The sequence below is a fragment of the Dasypus novemcinctus genome, chromosome X, assembly GCF_030445035.2.
Source record: "Dasypus novemcinctus isolate mDasNov1 chromosome X, mDasNov1.1.hap2, whole genome shotgun sequence".
In the NCBI taxonomy this organism is placed as follows: Eukaryota; Metazoa; Chordata; class Mammalia; order Cingulata; family Dasypodidae; genus Dasypus; species Dasypus novemcinctus.
The window spans coordinates 33118905-33136008 of record NC_080704.1 but is presented as its reverse complement, the minus strand read 5'-3'; the positions used below and the strand labels follow the sequence as shown (position 1 = coordinate 33136008).

General features: G+C 37.8%; 1 protein-coding gene across 1 annotated transcript in view; it reads right to left on the bottom strand.

The window, feature by feature from the left end:
* Nucleotides 1–17104, bottom strand: part of IL1RAPL1 (interleukin 1 receptor accessory protein like 1) — a 1419608-nt gene that overhangs the window by 681058 nt on the left and 721446 nt on the right. Inside the window, exon 3 of the mRNA XM_058291789.2 lies at nt 4867–5146. Within this exon, the coding sequence (XP_058147772.1) occupies nt 4867–5146 (280 nt within the window). The remainder of the gene's footprint in view (nt 1–4866; nt 5147–17104) is intronic.

Below are 17104 nucleotides of genomic sequence, written 5' to 3'. Positions count from 1 at the left end.
AAGCTTATGTTAAAATTTCCATGGAAAGGCATAGGCTTTAGAATAGCTAAAACAATCTTTAAAAAGAGGAATAAAGTAAAAAGAATCAATCTATCCAATACCAAGTCTTACTATATAGCTACAGTAATCAAGACAGTATGGTATTGGCAGAGAGATAGACACATTGATCAATGGGGAAGAATAGAGAACCCAGAAATATCCCCACACAGGTAGGGCCAATGGTTTTTGAAAAAGATGCAAAAGCTATAGCATGGAAGAAGGATAACCCTTTTTTAATAAATGGTTTTAGAGTAATTGGATATCCCTAGGCAAAAAAATAAACATTGACCTAAACATCATACTGTATGCAAAAACAGATTCTTACTGGATCATACAAAAAAATATAAAGCCATTAATATTTTAGATTAAAATAGAGAAGAAAATCTTCTCTATGTCAGGCAACAAGTTTTTAGATGTGACAGCAAAACCATTACCAATAAAAGTAGAAATTGATAAATTGGATCTAACCAATATTAAAAAATGTGATCTATGAAAGGCACTGTTAAGAAGATGAAAGCAGAAGCTACTGATGGGGAGAAAATAGTTGCAAACCATATATCTGACAAAAGACTCAAATCTGAAATACATAAAGAACTTTCAAACTTCAAGTGTAAACAAACCAATTATAATACTGACAGAAGATATGAACAGATATTTTACTGACAAGCATGTATAGATGTTACAAAACACACAAAAATATATTCAACAGCAATAGCAATGAGGGTCATGCTCATTAAAAGCACAATGAGATATCACTAAACACTTAAGAGAATAGCTAAATTTAAAATTATGCCAATACTACATGCCACAAAAGTGTGAAGAAACTGGATTGTACACACAATGCTGACGGGAATGTAAAATGGTACAGTTGCTCTGGAAAATAGTTTGGTAGTTTCATATAAAGCTAAACATGCAGGAAGCAGACTTGGCCCAGTGGTTAGGGCATCCGTCTACCACATGGGAGGTCCGCAGTTCAAACCCCGGGCCTCCCTGACCCATGTGGAGCTGGCCCATGTGCAGTGCTGATGCGCGCGAGGAGTGCCGTGCCACTCAGGGGTGCCCCCTCGTAGGGGAGCCCCACATGCAAGGAGTGCACCCCGTAAGGAGAGTCGCCCAGCGTGAAAGAAAGTGCAGCCTGCCCAGGAGTGGCACCGCACACACAGAGAGCTGACACAACAAGATTATGCAACAGAAAGAAACACAGATTCCCATGCCGCTGACAACAACAGAAGCGGACAAAAAGAAGAATACGCAGAAAATGGACACAGAGAACAGACAACTGGGGCGCGAGGGAGGAGGGAAGGGGAGAGAAAGAAATAAATCTTAAAAAAAAAACCTATGTTATTTCAAATCTGTTCAGGTATAATTTACATTAAAAAAATAAACATGCAAATATTATATTACCGAAATTCATTTTGGGGCATTTGTCCCAGAAAAATAAAAACTTGTTTTTATGCAAAAGCCTGCATATGAATTTCATACAAGCTTTATTTTGAATAATTATAAAATCCATAAACTTGACACAACTAACACATCCTTCAATGGATGAATGGTTAAACAAACTGGGACAAATCCATACCATGGAATACTATTCAGCAACCAAAAAGCACAAATTATTGATATATACAACAACGTGGATGGATTTCAAAGGAATGATGCTGAATGAGAAAAAGTCAACCCAAAAAGATGTACTGCATGATTGCATTTATATAACATTCTTAAAATGATGAAATCAAAGAAATGAAGAACAGATTAGTGGTTGGAAGAGGTTTGAGCTAGGGCAACAGGAAGAATCCTTGGGGTGATGGAACAGTTCTCTATCTTAATTGTATCAATATTGATATCCTAACTGTGATATGGTACTATAGAGTTGCAAGATATCACCTGTGGGAGAAACTGGGTAAAAACACACAGGATCTCTCCATATTAGTTCTTACAACTGCATGTGAATCTACTATTATTTCAAAAATAAAATTTGAATAAAAAATAGGGTGCCTAACAGTATGCTAGCATATGAAACTGTACATAGTGCACAACTCTGAAGAGGGTAATTTAAAAATTGGAGGTCAAGAATACAGGGAAATTCTATATTTTATAAAGCAAACTCATTATTTTATATGGCAAAGAAAGAAAACAAAAGGAAAAGAAGTGTTACCCAGATCACCTTCATTCATGTTTTCACACACACGCACACACGCGCACACACACACTATATATATATATATATCAGGAAGGAGAAAATTGAGTATAAAGTAAAGTGTTATAGAAAAAAAGAATTATGTGGTATTCTGCTGAAAATAGATATAAATGGAGGGCACAGGAAAGCTATTGTACATTATACCGATAGTTATATTGGACATTTCCACTATATACACCATTTAATTGTATATATTTAGATGCAAATGTAAATTAGGTGTACATGAAAAGTTTCAACCTTTTCATTGATAAGTTAATACAGAGAACACTTAACAGAAAAGCTAGTACCATCGAACAGAAGCTAGCATTTCTATTCTTTAGAGTGCATTATTAAAAATAAAAAATAGCAGGGAGTGGATGTGGCTAAAGCAGTTGAGTGCCCACCTCCTACATGGGAGGTCCCAGGTTCGGTTCCTGGTGCCTCCTGAAAGAACAAAAACAAACAAACAAGCAAAATAAATGAAAAAGCCAACTCAGGGAAGCTGATGCTGCTCAGTGGTTGAGGGCTGGCTTCCCATTTACAAGGTCTCAGGTTCAATTCCAGGTCCCCCAGTACCTCAAAACAAAACAAAACAAAACAAAACAAAACAAAAACTCAATAGTAGCAGCTTTGTGACCTGATAGCAAACAATGCCAAAATGTCAGTGACTCAAGTAAGAACCCTCTGGCTCCATTCATGTCAACACCAAGCCATGATGTTTATATTGATTTTGAGCACTCTCTCCAAATTGGAAAAGGAAGCCATATCAACACCAGCTTCAAATCAATTGAAATATTTTAATTTCAGTGACAAAATCATCTTTTTCTGTAGTTTATCATTTCCTCCAGGAACCATTTGACACATATGAAAACTTAAGGTGATTTTTGTTGTTGTTACACCTTCCATTCAAATATATACACATGAACATAAAGCAAATGCAATTGTTTTGGAAATTTTGCATCCTTTCATTCAATATTGGCAACTATAAATTTAGAGACATTTTAATGCAAATTTCTCACAGCATCGGATCACTTTGCACTTTTAAACATATCAAGGAATTGCAACCTCAGTGCTTTAGAAATTGGGATACTAATGTGTTTATTGTTCCATCAACAATAAAAAATAAAGTTAATTGATAGACTATGGACATTCGACTCAATTCTAATCTCAGATAAATGAGAACACACATTTGCCTCTTTTGAAGATTCACCTCTATGCATGCAGGATCAGAAATAATGATTATTTTTTCAAAGAAACACAGCAGATCTGAAATTGAAATCAAATTACTATTAGTCAGGTGAGGACAGCTGGTCCAAACAGTACTTTTTTTTAAAACCTCTACTAGTATGACAATTATTTATCAGTTCCTCAGAAATCCTCCACTTCTATTAAGAGAGATGTTTGAAAATAAAAGGAGTTTTAGAGTCCTAAGGGAAAGAACACGAGATGTCAACAGAATTACACATTTATTCTTTTAAAATCCAGGGCCCATTTCCCCAAGCAGAACTCTTTACTTACATTCATTGATATTTTCCCATACTAACCCTAACTTACCATATGTCCAGTCCATATTCAATAGAGTAATTTCTGTTGAATTTTATGTGACTTGGACCTATTTTACTGTCCTACCACACCTGTTGCCATGGCTCAGCTATGACAGTTATTTTTAGAGGTCATGGTGAAAGGGAAGCACAGTCCTTATGACAGAGGAGTGACAGGTGCCTAGCAGAATTTCAGAAGTGGAAGTCGAATTTTGATTTGCAAAAGACTCTAGGTGGTTCTGAAACTTTCTCTAAGTTGAGAATCAACTGCATTAGGTATGGCTTTATTTTTCCGAATAAGCAATAAGCTGAAATACAAAATGCCAAATGAATGGATTTATTGCCTATAGCCCTCTTGCTAATGTTCTAATAGGCTAATGACTTCCCCAATCATCCATGCAGGGCGTGATTTACAATCCATGAAGGGCTAAATGCTTAAATGAAGAATTTTAGCTGCTAATTTGTTAACACAGACAGTGTTTCACTGCATTATTGTTAAGCAAAGTACATACCGACAAAGATGCGGCATGGGTTTTTTTGAGTCGGGCACTGAAGATGTTAATAACTGTAGTACTGGCCATGAGAGACTCTGGGGAAATTTTGTATCAAGCCAGCACCTTTCGTTAACAACATGATGCGGAGCACAACCTTTGGATTCACTAACATGGTAATGCTGCCCTCCTCTCCCAGTGCTTCTTTGCAGATGTATGTGAATTAGAGGAATCTGTGCTCTACCTGGCCGTGAAGGGCAATGACAAAATGTTCCAACCCATTTAGCAAGAAACTATGCATACTTTTCTGCAAGTCTTTGCTTACATTTTATTTCCAACATTTCACCTCGCCTGTACATTTTATTTCATAGTCTTCAATAATTTCTGGCAACCTAAGTAGATACCCAGATGGCATCTCTTTTCTCCATAAGCTAGAAATAATGTCTCCATATAAATTCCAATCCCACTTTTCTAATGATTGAGATTCTAAATTTTAGGGAGCAGCAACACACAAACACTGAGACAATATCTTCAGGTGAAAGGGAGAGCAGGAAATTTAAGCATGAGAAAGCAGCCCATGATTTCATTGATCTAGCAGTAGTAGGAATAAAGGGGATACCTGATGACACAGGCGTAAAGGCCACTGTCCTGTAGTAACGTCGGCCGGAACCAAATGGAATCTTCCTCCTTGCTCATTCTACTTCCATCAAATGCTATTGGTTCTTCAAAGTCTCCGGGGCCAGAGCTTTTGTACCACATTAAACTGAGCCCAGCGCTTTGGGCAAGGGAGTAATTTGCTCGGATATAACCATAAAAGAGTGCACATTTGATTCGAACAGGCTCTCCCACCAAAACTTGATATTTCTTGATATCGACAGACCAGTCGGTACACCCATCAGCTGTAATGATAAAAGAGAGGAAAACCATTAGAGAAAAAAAATTTAAACTATCATTTCCTTCAGTCACTCATTCAACAAATATTTATTGTGAATCTACAGTGGGACAAATTGTACTCTAGGTATACAGGCTGCAGCAATGAATAAAACCAGGAATGACAATGAAAGAGATTTTACCCTGATAACAACATATTCTTCATTTAGTCTGCTGGGAGCTAGTCTACATTTATCTCAGTGTGCTGGTTATTGACTTATTACCTCGCAGGTCCATGCCCACTTTTTTGTATATTCTGTGAAAACGGATGTGGGCCTTCTAAAAATTTTTCCTTTCCTAGTACATACTGCTGTTTTGTCAGCAGAGAGTGTTTACCATTCGGTCAGTCCAGTTCCTACCCTCCCAACAAGCTCTGACTCTGAACCCTGAAAGGGGGAGACTGTTGGCTTTTCCCTGAGAGCGCTACCCCAGCCTTAGGCTAACGGGAGCTATCCCCGTTTCCTCCTTATTAGCCAATCCTTCGTTATTCTAATCCTCCGTTATATTTAATAATTCTTTATAGTAAACCTTCCCTGTTCATATTACTGTGTGGTTTCTCTCTCTGATTGGATCCAGACTGATAAAGTCAGGGATAAAAGTTTTCCAAGCTAACAAGGCAGAAAGGAAGAAAAGCAAAAGTGGGGAGCACTCTGGTAGTGGTTTCACAGCCACAGACAGAGATAAAACTCACTTGACTCTCACTTTCCTGAGCATCAGGTGACAGGTAAATAGGAAACCATGGCAGGGTTTGGGGGTGATAGCGGCAGGGGAGAGTTGGATTTTCTAAGTTTCTTGGAAACACCATCTTCCAAATGGCACCTTGATACCCCCCCTTTTTTTTAAACTGACCCCCACACCCCAGATAAAATAAAGAGACCTCTTGTCATCATCATGGATAGGGGGTTGTGGATTTCCTGCTTAGATAGGGCAGTTGCTCAATAATTGGCAAGAAAATAAGTTTGGCATTACTTGGAGCACACAAATGCTGAGCAAAAGGGCAAAGACAGCTAACGTGTAACAACAGTAGCAGCAGTAGAAGATAGCAGTCAGGAGATTAATGACTACTGATGTAAAAGAGAAAAACTCAAATGTCTGAGAAGAGACTTAATAATGGAGACTGCAATAGAAGGAAAATTATCTGAATGAGAAAGAAAATGTACAATAGAGCAAAGAATGCAAATACTGGAATCACCAATCTACATTTCTTATTTTAAATAATAATAGCTAACATCCAACGAGCAACGTGCCAAGGACTTTACAAATTTCCATTCACCCTTCACAAAAGCATCCATTAAGGCTTTTGAACTTGCTGTTCCCTCAACTTGAACGTTTCTTTCTCCAGTCAACTGGATGGTTTACTCTTTCTCTTCTTCCAAATACCACTTCCTCAAAGAGGTCTTTTCTAACTGTCCTGTAGGAAAACACACCTTCCCATCCTGGTCACTTGACCCATTTATTCTGCTTTAACTTTTCTTCTTCAGACTTACTGCTAGCTAATGCTATATTATGTATCAAGTTGCTAGTTTTCTGTTTCCCCAGTAGAATGTAAGCCCCTTGAGGATGGGGACTTTAACCTTCTCACTCATTCTTCTAACCCCAGGGACTACAGCTGTGCCTGCTGTCCAGCTAAACACATTTATGAAGTGAATGAATGTTTGCCTGGGTGAATAACTAAATTGATAACTAAATTTTACAATTGAAGAAACTCCACTGATAAAACGACAAAGGCAGAAAATAAGTAGGAGTATTGGGATTTTCACCCACCTATGTCTGATCCTAGAATTCACTTTCTCTACCACAGTGGTATACTGTTACCTAACGAAAGTGCTTTCAATTGTACATCATTCTTTGATTTAGCTAATTTCAATGATGACATTTTTGTCTAAAATTCCTGTTAACAAACTATATTCAGGTACTGTCTACAGGCCATGTGCTCAAAGCATCCGGGCCATTGCTATCATCACTCTTAATGACTGCCATAGGTGAGGAACAACATAAACAAGACAACAGAACTGTGTGCAGAGTTCTTAAGGTTGTGTAATTGCATAAAATATTTAAAAACAAAATTTTGTATATTTGCCCCATTGCACAAAATGAATCCTAAGTGGATTTTTTTAAATTATTTTTTTTAATATGTCATGAGTTAACAAAACTATCATACATACCATACAGGATTTCCATACATTGCCCCATCACCAACAACTTACACTGTTGTGACACATTGGTTATAAATAATGAAAGAATATCATCATAATATTATTGCTATTTATAGTCCATAGCTTATATTTGGTATATATTTCCCACAAACCATCCTAAGGTTAACAGCATGTATTAGTATTATGTATTTGAGAGAGGGTTTTCATGTTAAGTGGGGTTTTATTTGAAGCAACATTCTAGTAATAACTATGAAATTATCTTGTTTTATCACTATATGAATTATAATATAATTCTAGAATCAAATCATTGTTACCAAAGCCATCTGTTGCAGAGGATATCACTGTCAGGGGTAAAGGCTGAAACACCTTCAAGGTGGTATAAGCTATGAGATGAAATTAGTAGAACTCTACACATTTGTAAGATAAAGCAAACTGCCTTAAGCTAAGAACAAAAAGATTTAGTCTAGAAAGTTCTAAAAAGTTAGTTAACAATTTAGATCAAGGGAACAGAGAAAAATTTGAGTTGGGAATAGATACAGACATTAATACATGCTTTTAGTATATGCTTCCTAAGAAAAATGTTGAAAGGAAACCATAAATAGTGCTGAAAATTAGAGTTATTCAGTACTTAGGTATCAGTCAGGAAAAAAAAAAGTTTCAAATGCCTCAAACAGTCCCATGCCAAGGAAAGCCAGAGGTGAAATGAAGAAATAACAATAGCACCAGGACATCGAAGGCACTTCGTATTAATTTTCATATGGAAATAAATGGGGGGGAGAGGAAATCTATGGCTTAGGAGGTTTACCACTATTGAGCTACATGCATGGTGTTCAAAAATAAACTATCAAATTATTAAGATGTTTTAATAACTTTTGGGAGAAAATGGAAATATCATAAGTAACAATTCAAGCTATTTTCAAATTATTTGGATAAATATATTTAAATTAATGATGGACTTGTGTCCCTTCTCAACAATTAAAATAAAGCATGTTATTAAATGAAATAAGTGATGAGAGCTATTTTACTTTTCCCTTATTAGCATTTTGCCTCATATGTGTGCTCTCTCTTTCTGTCTTTCTGCCTCTGTGTGTGTGTATCACATTTTTCCCATAACCATTGAAAAGAAGGTAAAGTAGAGATACAATGGCATTTCACCCTTAAATACTTCCATATGCATCTTCTTATGAATAGGGATATTTTTCTTAGATACTTTTAACGTTTTTTGCTGTGTGTGTTTAATTTTGTGTGGCAAGTCATCTTAACACTTAAAAGAAAATGTAATTTAAAACCTAACTCTTGATGAATGGAATTCCTATTTATATTTTCAGCTTTTCCTTGCTTCAGAAAATAACCTCTTTTGACTTGGAAACAATCATTCTAACAGTATCGTTCTTGACACTGTTAATTCCACTAGGTATGTTGCCAGGTAACATTATTATTCTTTTAATTATGATGAGGTAATTGTCTAGGCCAGCAACATTTAATATATTTCTCTCCCTTTCAGAATAAAATGCCCTTTTATAAGCCTATCTATTCCAGGAGATTGGCTATTGCTACTCTCCTTGCCTGATTGAAGGGTTCTATGGAAACACGGTTCAACGTTCATTCACAGCTCAATGACTCCTCTGCAGTATATATGTCTTCAGTGGCAAAAGAGGATTATATGAAGGATAGAATTATGTTGGGGTGAAGGAGGAAGCACCATATTTATTCACTTCTGTCACTGCCTATAAAGTTCTGGGAGCTTATATGAACATGGTGCTGGAATTAAGATTCAAAACTAATTCCTTTACAGGGAGTTCATCCTGATGTACCATTTTATGAACAAAGGCTACATAGACTCGAGGATGTGAACATATTCAAATGAGATTAGGGAAAGTATTTTTAATTAAGTCACTATTACTACATATGTTGGAGCTCAAAATATTTCTATGGTAACAAGTTTGAAGGTTGAATTCTTTTTAAAAATGTCTAATCATAGACCTTATACATATTGCATCCTAAGATAAAAATATTAGACTTTAATTATAAAGTCGCAACTTATATTACTCTTAAAGTGTCCACTTGGGTAGATACATTGGAATAGTAACACAATAATGAAGACGCCTAGGATAAAGTAGTAAATGTTATAGTGACCCACACTGGTCCCCTTTATTAGCCTCTGTATCCACTCTTCAGCTAATTTGAGTGTTGGATGCTAAAAGTTGGCCCTACTCTCTTGAAAATTACCATCCTCTCCTGATTGGCAGGAGCCATCCTGCTGGGGAAGTTTTATCGCAAATTGGGTGTGGCCCACTGGTAACAAATGATGTAGGGAACACTCGAGAGTATGGTTTTATGCTCCAGAGCTCCAGTGTGGAGTTGGCCAAGTCTAGAGCTTACCTGAGACCATCTGCTCACACAGCTTTTTCCCATTTCTAGCCCAGCTTTCCTCTGTCTAAAAAGCATTTCCTAAACACAGTGCATACATCCAAATCCCTATCTTGGGCTCTGTTTGAGGAAATCTGACCTAATATAGATTTATATATTCATATAGCAAGAACCAGGTTCATTCCAGTGTCTGTCCTGAAGGATAAAGATATGGAGACAAATAAGATATATCCCTTGTTTGCGAGGAGCTCATACTCTAAAAGAGGAGCTAGACAAAGACAGAAACTAAAAAGCAAAACAGAGAACCGCAATAATGTAGACCTGCACAGGGCAAATGAGGAAGATGGTCCTTGAAAGGGTGTGTATAAGGTGGACAGATATTCGATTTCAAGGCAAACACAAGAGCAAAGCACAGAAATAAGAAGTAGCATAGTTTTGCAGGAATTACAAGTGGCTTGTGTCCCCAAATCAATCTTAAAAAAGGAAATGGCAAGAGATAAGAAAGAAGTGGGCAAAGACAGATAGTGGCAGTTCTTCTGTGTGATGTTAAAAAAATATATATATATATATATGGCTTCACTGTGAGAGTAATGGGGAAATACTGAAGAGCTATCATTCCAGCAGGTGATGGGGCCAGTCTAATGGTTTTAGATATGCTATGGTAGGTTGATTTTTAGGTAGGGATATAAATTAGAAAGCTCTAGTCTGGAGAGTGAAGGGACTGAAGGTCTAGAGTAGGGCAGTGGTAGTAGATAAAAAGAAAATGAGGTGGATTTGGAAAGATTTAGGAGGTAAAATTGGCAGGAGGAGGTGACTGACTGAATACAAGCAGAGAGGGAGAGAAATAACACGTTTATTCTCTAAACTCGTATGTTTTGCCATAGACTGAAATATCGTTCCCAGGCAACTGAAAATCAACAATTTCTGTCAAAGGGTAGGATCTTTAAAGTGTTTATATAATTCCTTCATTTTCAGTTTCTAGCAATGGTAGATTTGATAAGTAAAAAGTAAAAGAGAGCCAATACACAGACCTAAAGTGCATATATATTTTTCTTCCCCTTTTTTTTTTTTAAGATTTATTTATTTCTCTCCTCTTCCTCCCCGTTTTCTGCTCTCTGCGTCCATTTGCTGTGTGTTCTTCTATGTCCGCTTGCATTATCAGGTGGCACGTGGAAACTGCATCTCTTTTTTTGTTGTGTCATCTTGCTGCAGCAGCTCTCCGTGTGTGTGACACTACTCCTGGGTGGGTTGCAATTTTTTATCACGTGGGGCACACTCCTTGCTTGTGGGACCACCCCTATGTGGGGGTGCTCCTGTGTGGCACGGCACTCCTTGCACATGGCAGCACTGCGCATGGGCCAGCTCACTACACAGGTCAGGAGGCCCTGGGAATCGAACACTGGACCCTCCATGTGGGGGGCAGACGCTCTATTAGCTGAGCCATGTCCTCTTCCCTTTCTTCTTTTTTTAAATGCAATGATCAAAAATAAGAATTTGGCACATTGTCACCATTTGTTTCTAACCCTAGTGCACTTGGAAATGCTGAACTTCAGACGTGAATGAGTGGCTTGCCATTTTACACATAAGCCATCACAGACACTGAACAAAAAGGCTGAGGCAAGATACTAAATAGGTGATTTCTGTAATTAATCTGCACGAGCTCTTATTCTTTCCACATATGAACTCCAGCAATGAATGTTGAAACCCCTGGAAGAGGTTGAAGCAGTTATACCCCCAAATTACCAGCAGCAGTGATAGCAGCAAAACTTTACATTATACTTGATATTATACTGTGGCTCACAAGGCATTTTGTTCCTGTCTCTACTTTCTCGATCTTGTTTATCTGGAGTGGAATGATTTCAGATTCTCATCTTTAGAACTATATACAGTGTAACAATTTCAGAAGAGCTGTTTCAAATATTTTGGACATTTGTATGAGTGGTAAGAATTGATGTCATGGAAAAGCTCTGCGAATAAGCAGGAAGAACACAGGTTCTAGAAGACCCTTTGTCTGACAAAGCCTGGAAGTTACCATCTATCACCCTTTCCAAGTAGATCAATGGAAGACAGACAAAGGCCTTGGTTAGCTGTTATCATGTTTTTCTAAGATAATGTTTTTCTAGGATTTCCCTCTAGATCGGGGGACAGACAGCTGGTCCCAAGGTAAATAGGACCCTGGCAGTTAACTCTCCCTCAAATTTTATAAAATTGGTATCACGGTTTTTATTTTTTATATTAATTGCATAATATTCTATAAGAGTGTTACATTGTGATTTACTTAACTGTTCTGCTCTTCATGTTTTTCTCCATGGTTTAACTGTTCAAAATAATTCGGTGATAAAACAGCTTGCTCTAAAAAGTACTACACAACTTTCCCCTCCTCTGCGCCCCGCCCCCCCCAAAAAACCCTGGATATTTCTTTGGGATGGAATCCCAGAAGTGGAATTATCAGATCAAATAATAAATGTTTAGGGCTTTATACATATTTTAAGTGGTGTTGGTCAAAATCTCTGTTGACATCAGCCATCTATGGGGATGCCAATTTCAATATAGATGCTAAGATTTCATCAACTCTTATGCAATGTTTCATAAACTGAGCAACAAGTAGAATCTGCTCACTTTGGTCTCAAATTACAAAAATACAGCATTAAAATTAAGATCATTCTTCATATAATTGAATGAAAAATTGTCACAGCCATCCTTTGTTACCCCTAAATCTCTGGCTGGATCCATCATACATGTTTTGCACCATTCCACATTTCATAATATTTTCACTTAGCATTATACTTTAATCCATTCAATCCTTTATTATCTTTTCAAAGAAAGATTATATTAATGCAAACTTTTAAAGCTTTGACCCCACTAACAGGGAAGCCATTTACAGTTGAGAAAATCAATGGTATTGGGACGTGCCATTAAGACAAAATAAGAGAGCAGACCTCCTTGAGGTGTGGGAAAGAGAGGTGCTATCCAACTTGAGGCCCCATTTCTGCATATCCCTAAGCACCCTCTTGAATGGCTGGTACTTTTTCTTCTCACATGTAATGTCTCCTGGCCCATTATGAACCATAGCAGTGTTTTGTATTTGTTTTTTTCCTGCTGCTATTACTTTTTCCTTCAATGGGCCACTGCAAAGAAGTGACTCTTTCCTTTTTGAAAGGTGTCTAGAGTAGAGGCCAGTGACAGGCTCCCCTAATAGCAGGCAAGCAATATTGCAGATTCAGTACTCACTCAAATCCTTGTCTAGGGGAAAGGAAGCCATCTTTTAAAACAACAATCTGGAATTTCTGTAAAGCAGGTTTGAAAGCAGTTTTAGGGGCATTAGATCTTCAGTGTCCCAGCCCATTTTGTGTGGTGTCACCAGAAATCCCACAGCATTTCTGAAGCTCTGGGGTCCACAGCAACTGGGAGCATGATTTTTCTCTTTCCTGGGGAGAAACACCCAAGCTGGGCCAGAACAGCTACTCAGGGATTTGGAACAGCTATGTGGCCTTGGACTTTGTGCCACATTAATTTCTCATTGATGATCTAATATATCGTTACATCATTCCACGTTGAATACAATAAACCCCTTGTCCAGTGCAAAAGAAAGCTGGGATAGTATATATATTTTCAGAAAGGAAAAGGGGAGAAATAGACCTCTGGGTTCTAGAAAAGGGAATCTGCAACACTTGGTTGGTTGTTTCCCTAGTCATCTCCCCTTTCATTGTTTTGGATGTGTGAGCAAAACTCCTGCCCGGCAGGGAACACTCTATAACTTTAGGTAAATATTCATTCATAACTGGGCGAATTTATGATCAACAGACACTCGTAATGCTCCCGAGTGCTTCTGGAATGAAAATAGTTGCCCTTCCCCCCCAAACCAACACTGCTCCCCCAAGGAGGAAATCAGAAATATACATGTAATACTTTTTGGTCCCATTGCTTCTGTAAATCAGTTCTACTTTTATATTATGCTATCAGTCAACACTTCTTCCAGACTTTTGGACCGATTTCTGAGTCCACCATCCAGAAAGAGTCAGAAAGAAATCAGTCTTTCCAAAGCCCGGTGAGGTCTTTGGAAAGAAACTTAACTTCTCCAGTGTCTTTTCTAGGTTCTGGGAATACAGTGGTGAAGGAAACAAAGCCACAGCTCTCACAAAGAAGGCAGACAATAACCGTAAAAATAAAATGTATCAGGAACAAAAATAAAGCAGATTAAGACGTTAGAGTACCTGGGACTGTGCCATCAATAAGGTGGCCAAAGAAGGACTCTCTGAGGAGCTGAAGTTTGAGCAGACAGTAAACTGGGCAAAAGCCTGGGACAGCAGTTTTCAAAACAGAGATCCTGCGGTGGGAATGCACTAGGTATGTTTAAGTGAGAGCAGGAAGGCTGGGGTGGAAGGATGGAAGAAGCCAGTGAGGGAGAAAGTGGCAGGAGAAAAAACCAGAAAGACAAGATACTCAGGGGTCTTCCCTTATGGGGAGTCATCATTATTTGAGAGTTGAGGTGAAAACTAGGGACATACTCTCAATATGCACCATTCCTTGTGTTTGAGGAACTCCCTTGTCTATGTTCTTGCCCCTTTTTGGCAGTGCCACCCTTCAGTGCTGGTGTCCCGCATAGCCACAAAGCTATGCTCAAGACAACTTGCATCATAATCAATAGGTAGCATAAATATTTGAATCTAGGATGGTTTGCAGATGGGCTTTTTCTGGATAATCAGATAGTCCGGTAAAGACAAAAGGGATGTTATTCTGCAGCAGGAAATAAAACACCATATTTAATGAAATCCTTCTGAACATAAATAACCAGAAAGGGCTCTGGAATCTATACGCAACAGTGATTGACCATGATGGACATTGTTCTTTCATTTTCTGTGTGGGCATGCCTGATAATGAAGACAGAGAGAGGAGGTCAATGTGTGCAGTAGTACAGCATGGTAGAAAATGAGCTTTGGGCGTTGAGCTGTGTTCGAAATCTAGCTACTTCGAGCTGGTGACTTCAGCTCTTGGGGCCTTCATTCCTGTATCTTGAAAAATCTACCTTGTGGGATGCCCTGTTGTTGATAAAGAAAATATTCCTGAACTTTGGGCTTGTGTTTGTGACTGCTAAATGATCCAGAGGCTAAAGAGAGTGAGGTGGGCAGAAAGAAAGCTGACAAGGTCCCAGAAGAAAGAACCAGAGCAACCACTTCTCAGATAAATCAGAAAAACAGCCTGATGGTGAGCTTGGACTGTCTGTAGTCTATGACTCAAATGTACTACTTGGACTCAACCGATGGACTAGGGGTTTAGCAATCGCCCTGGGCCAAGCCCACTGCGATAATCGAATCAGTTGACTACCAAGAGGTGTTTAAACGAACCAATCACATTTCCTTGTGATACCTTTTGGCTTTGCCTTTTTTAAGCCCCATATTGTCTTTGGCCTGGCAGACAGCCTCCAGTGGGGCAGCTTTTCCTTGGGTGCACCGATCTATAAGTGAGTAAATCCTCAATGCTTTACACTAATTTTTTCCCAAGTCATTTTTTGACAGTTACTCTAAAGACCACATCCCACTGGACTTGATCCCTTTGTGTTGGATCACATTATCCCTGCCTTGCCTAGCAGTAAATTCAGCTTAATGCTAATATTGGCTTTGAGTCCTTACATTATTTCATTAATGTTTAAAAGTGACATGAGAACGTGTGTAAAATCCTACCAGGAATATAGTGGATGGTCCCTTTTCCTAGGAGCTAGAAAGGGCCCCCTATCTGAGTAAACACAAGAAGAATAATGGGTACACAAGAAACCCTGGAGCCTTATTTTTTTCTTACTATTCTTGGCATAAGGAATAAATACAGATATGGAACACCTTGATGAACATGGCCCATCCTTTAAAAGGAAAACAATATCAATTGATGTTTCAGAATTTTTAAATTGTGCAGTTACTTATTTATCCTGCATTTCCTATTTAATACATACCTTTCTTAGTATTTATCACATTGAATCATTATTGATTTACATGAAGTGCTTCATCAGTAAACTGTGGGGAGTTCAAAACTGGGACTTTACTATATATTTCTATGTGTGTCTATGTATTGATCATCTACCTATATATATATGTAAATCTCTATTTTTAAATATATATACTTCCATAGCTATACCTATTTGCTTTACAGTTGTTGGGACATAACAGACAATCAATAAATGCTTGTGAATAAATGAGTAATTGACAGACTAAATTGTTCATTTAAATTGGTATTGAAAATGTGTATCATGGGTGTCAGCACAATGTTTAATAACTATTGTTTCTAGGTATGTTTATCAATACTAATCTGGAAAAAAAAACTAGAAATAAACATTTTTCTTTTCTTTATAATATTGCAAAGCCAAACAATATTTTGACACAGAACAGATTGATTCCACCGAACTGAACCTAACTCAGAACTCAGTAAATTGAATTATTAAACATAATACAATGTTTTACATTCATTCAGCATACTATTATGCAATTTATTTAGTTCATGTAAAACTCCACAAAAGATCTCTCTTTAGACTACAAAAGGGATGAGGACATATACATACAGATAGGTCAGAAAATATGGCCAGCTTCAGGCATTTTATACACTTGGGACAAATGTCGGACACTGGATTAAATACCAACACGATGAACAACAAACCAAATAAACAGTGATCAAGTTGAATCCCTTTTCCAATTTAGAGGCACCTCACAGAGAAAGTCCTGCTCGATGGCAAGGCACCTATCCTGAAATTTGATCATTTAAAGAGAATACTCAGACTCAAGGCACATATTTACTTCTATTTTATTTTTATTTTATAGCATGTAATAGAACAGAATCATATTTTTAACGATTGCAAGTTATAAATGGCCTTTTGAGTTTATAACAATCCCAAACAGGCTTGCAGCAAGGAACACATGAAATAATCATGTCTTGTGTTCAAACCATATTTCAATATGCTTCCACATATTTACCACCTACTATGTGCAGCTCACAGTTCTATGGTTTTATAACAAGCATTACTGAGCCCAGGTTTGCCTGGGAGGAGGTTATCTTTCAATAGGGACAGGCAATGAGGACAACTATATATAACACAATGTAGAATAGAGAAACTCTAAAAGTAAAGGTATTACTGAGGAAAGACAGGGCAAGAGGTATCTCCTTTCCCTCAACCCAGAACTCTTTCCCATTTTTCAAAAGAACTAATGGAGCATGAAATCTGGCTGGGAAGATGAGAAAAGAAGTAGGAAAGAGGTGTAATTTTAATTGAGCCTCAAGTCAAAACCTGATCATTGGGGAAAAAAAAAATCCCAAGTCGATGGAATTTCCCACACGGGACAGTAAAAGGGAAGGTCCTGAAGGGTGGCAGGAGATGGGGAGGAGATCAGTGCAACCAGATGAAAATAAGGTCAGAAAAGC